Source organism: Sphaeroforma arctica, assembly GCF_001186125.1.
Source record: "Sphaeroforma arctica JP610 unplaced genomic scaffold supercont1.4234, whole genome shotgun sequence".
Taxonomy (NCBI): domain Eukaryota; class Ichthyosporea; order Ichthyophonida; genus Sphaeroforma; species Sphaeroforma arctica.
Window position 1 is genome coordinate 1 of NW_014036324.1, and position 2,621 is coordinate 2,621.

The following is a 2,621-nucleotide window of genomic DNA, read 5'->3' on the forward strand; positions in this document are numbered from 1 at the left end:
ATATACTATATATATATATATATATATATACTATATATATATATATATATATATATATATATATATATATATATATATATATATATATATATATATATATATATATATATATATATATATATATATATATATATATATATATATATATATATATATCTATATATACTATTACATCAACTGCATGCGTGGAAAATAGCATTCGGGAGTCAACTACCCACCTACCATTAGTACGTTGCATGGCTTCCATCTGCTGTCTCTGTCTTAACGCTCGGAACTGTCCCAGTGCGTGGAATCGCAGTCTGTATTGAGTTTTGAATGCTTCCCGCCCAGACACATCGAGCATACGCTCCTCTACCAGTTTTTCTACGAAAGAGTCGAAGTCCACTTTACACTGATTTCATAGGGTAAGAGTACACATATGTAGATTTAGACCTGTATAATAAATATACATTAACACTACCAAATGTATCGAGTCGAAGTGTAATTCACACTGATTTGTTGAAGTCAAGATATACTATTAGGTTTAGATGTGTGTATTGAACACTCATGTTGATTACACACTACCAATTGCGTAGAGTTAAATTCCACTCGATAATTATCTGATAGAAATTTCATGTCAATATACGTGTCATAAGATTTAAAAAGAACACTGAATAGTGATATGCAATTCGCACTACCAATTTGTCTTTACAACGAATCAATGTCCACTTTACACCGATTTGGTACAATACACATACATTATTAAATACAATAAAAATACATTGAATATTCGTTTGAATTTCACATTACCCATTGCACAGAGCCGAGGTTGACTGTACACTGCTAGAATATACATGAAACATAAAATAACAAAATTTGTGCTAAACATCCATTTAGGATTGACACTGCCTACTGCATAGAGCCGCCTCGACACTGATTGGCCAGAGTAAAAATGTACCACGAGGTATAAAGATCGAAACAAATACTTATTTTCACAATACCAGTAAACACATGTCAATATCATATAAGATTTAGAGGCTGTGAATCGAATAATAAATTGGAATCCACACAACCAATTACATAGAGTCGAGACAACCTTTATACTGGTATATTGGAATGTACATGTATCAGGCGATTTTGAACTCACAAATCGAATATCGCTTTCAAACAGACAGGAGCAATAAGTCTACGGACCAGTCGAAGTCCGCTTTACGCATGTCGATATAATACAGATATGTCGATGAGATATATACGTTAAGCGAGTTTAAAAGTCGCTTGTCGATAATTGAAATTTACCTTCCGCTCCCAGTTATTAAAAACATCTTAGGACTATACATGCAGGTAGCATGAGCGTAAGGCAGTGAAGGTATCACCGAATTATACTTACATCTGTCAAGTTTCAAAATAAGTAATATAAATGTACACGACTCGAGTACTAAGCGCATACAATAAGGACGGGCTCCGAGTAGGGCTGGATGAGACAGCAGGTGAAATATAATGGATAAAACATACTGAACATAGATTACACAAATAGTACGCGCCGTGCACTACATAAACACCACACACAGTGTACAAAAGCAATAGCAAAAAGTTGTAACGATGGAGTATCATATAATCACACCATTCACAGGACACTTATTTTACTATGCATACATTCACCACAGTAAAACACAGATACGCTAAGCAGAGTACACTACACATACATTCAGCACTAGCGTAACGGAGTAACGATACACGTATACTATACATACAATCCGCACAGAAACCACAGATACGCTAAGCAGACTACACTTCACATACATTCAGCAATAGAGTAACGTAGTAACGATACACGTATACTATACATACATTCCGCACAGAAACCACAGATACGCTGAGCAGACTACACTACACATACATTCAGCAAAGGTGTAACGTAGCAACGATATACGTATACTATACATACATTCCGCACAAAAACCACAGATACGCTAAACAGACTACAATACACATACATTCAGCACAGAAACCACACATATGCTAACCCCGATACACTACACATACATTCAGCACCAGCTTAATGAAGGGGTCCAGATTCGGGCGTTGCGTAGTTATCTGCTTTGCAAGGTTAATAAAGCCTTGTGCCAGCTCCAGTATTTTGTGTTCGTTCATTGGTTGTTGTTGTTGTTGTTGTTGTTGTTTCTGTTGTTGTTGTTGTTGTTGTTGTTGCTGATGATGATGTTGTTGCTGATGTTGTTGTGGATGCTGTTGCTGGTGTTGTTGTTGTTGTAGCTGTTGTTGAACTATATTATTTTTACTGTTATTATTCGGCAATTGCGCGGGGGGTTGGGCAACTGATCCCTGACTCATATGCACGGCATTCCGATTCATGTACCCATTATACGCTTCGGCGCCCCCGTCCATATGCATACCACTCATATCCTGGGCTGGCACTCCCTGCAATACCAGAACGAGAAATAACGGCAATCAGACAATAGTTATGATCTAGCGCAGAGTGAAGAAGAGAAAGTGAGTATATGTTTACCGATTGGTACTAGAACAATACGTGCATATAGACATCTATATGCATATACATAATATATATATATATATATATATATATATATATATATACTAGTATAGTAGTAGTATAGTAGTATATA

At 35.9% G+C, this 2,621-nt stretch overlaps 1 protein-coding gene across 1 annotated transcript; it reads right to left on the minus strand.

Moving 5' to 3' along the window:
• Positions 1-222: 222 nt before the first annotated feature.
• SARC_14160 (hypothetical protein) lies at positions 223-2,415 on the minus strand (the record flags this gene model as incomplete). The annotated part of the gene is made up of 2 exons (XM_014291707.1): positions 223-391; positions 2,023-2,415. Coding segments are annotated over 2 exons (562 nt in total), but the record flags the coding sequence as incomplete, so codon positions are not given.
• Between the last annotated feature and the right edge of the window lie 206 nt (positions 2,416-2,621).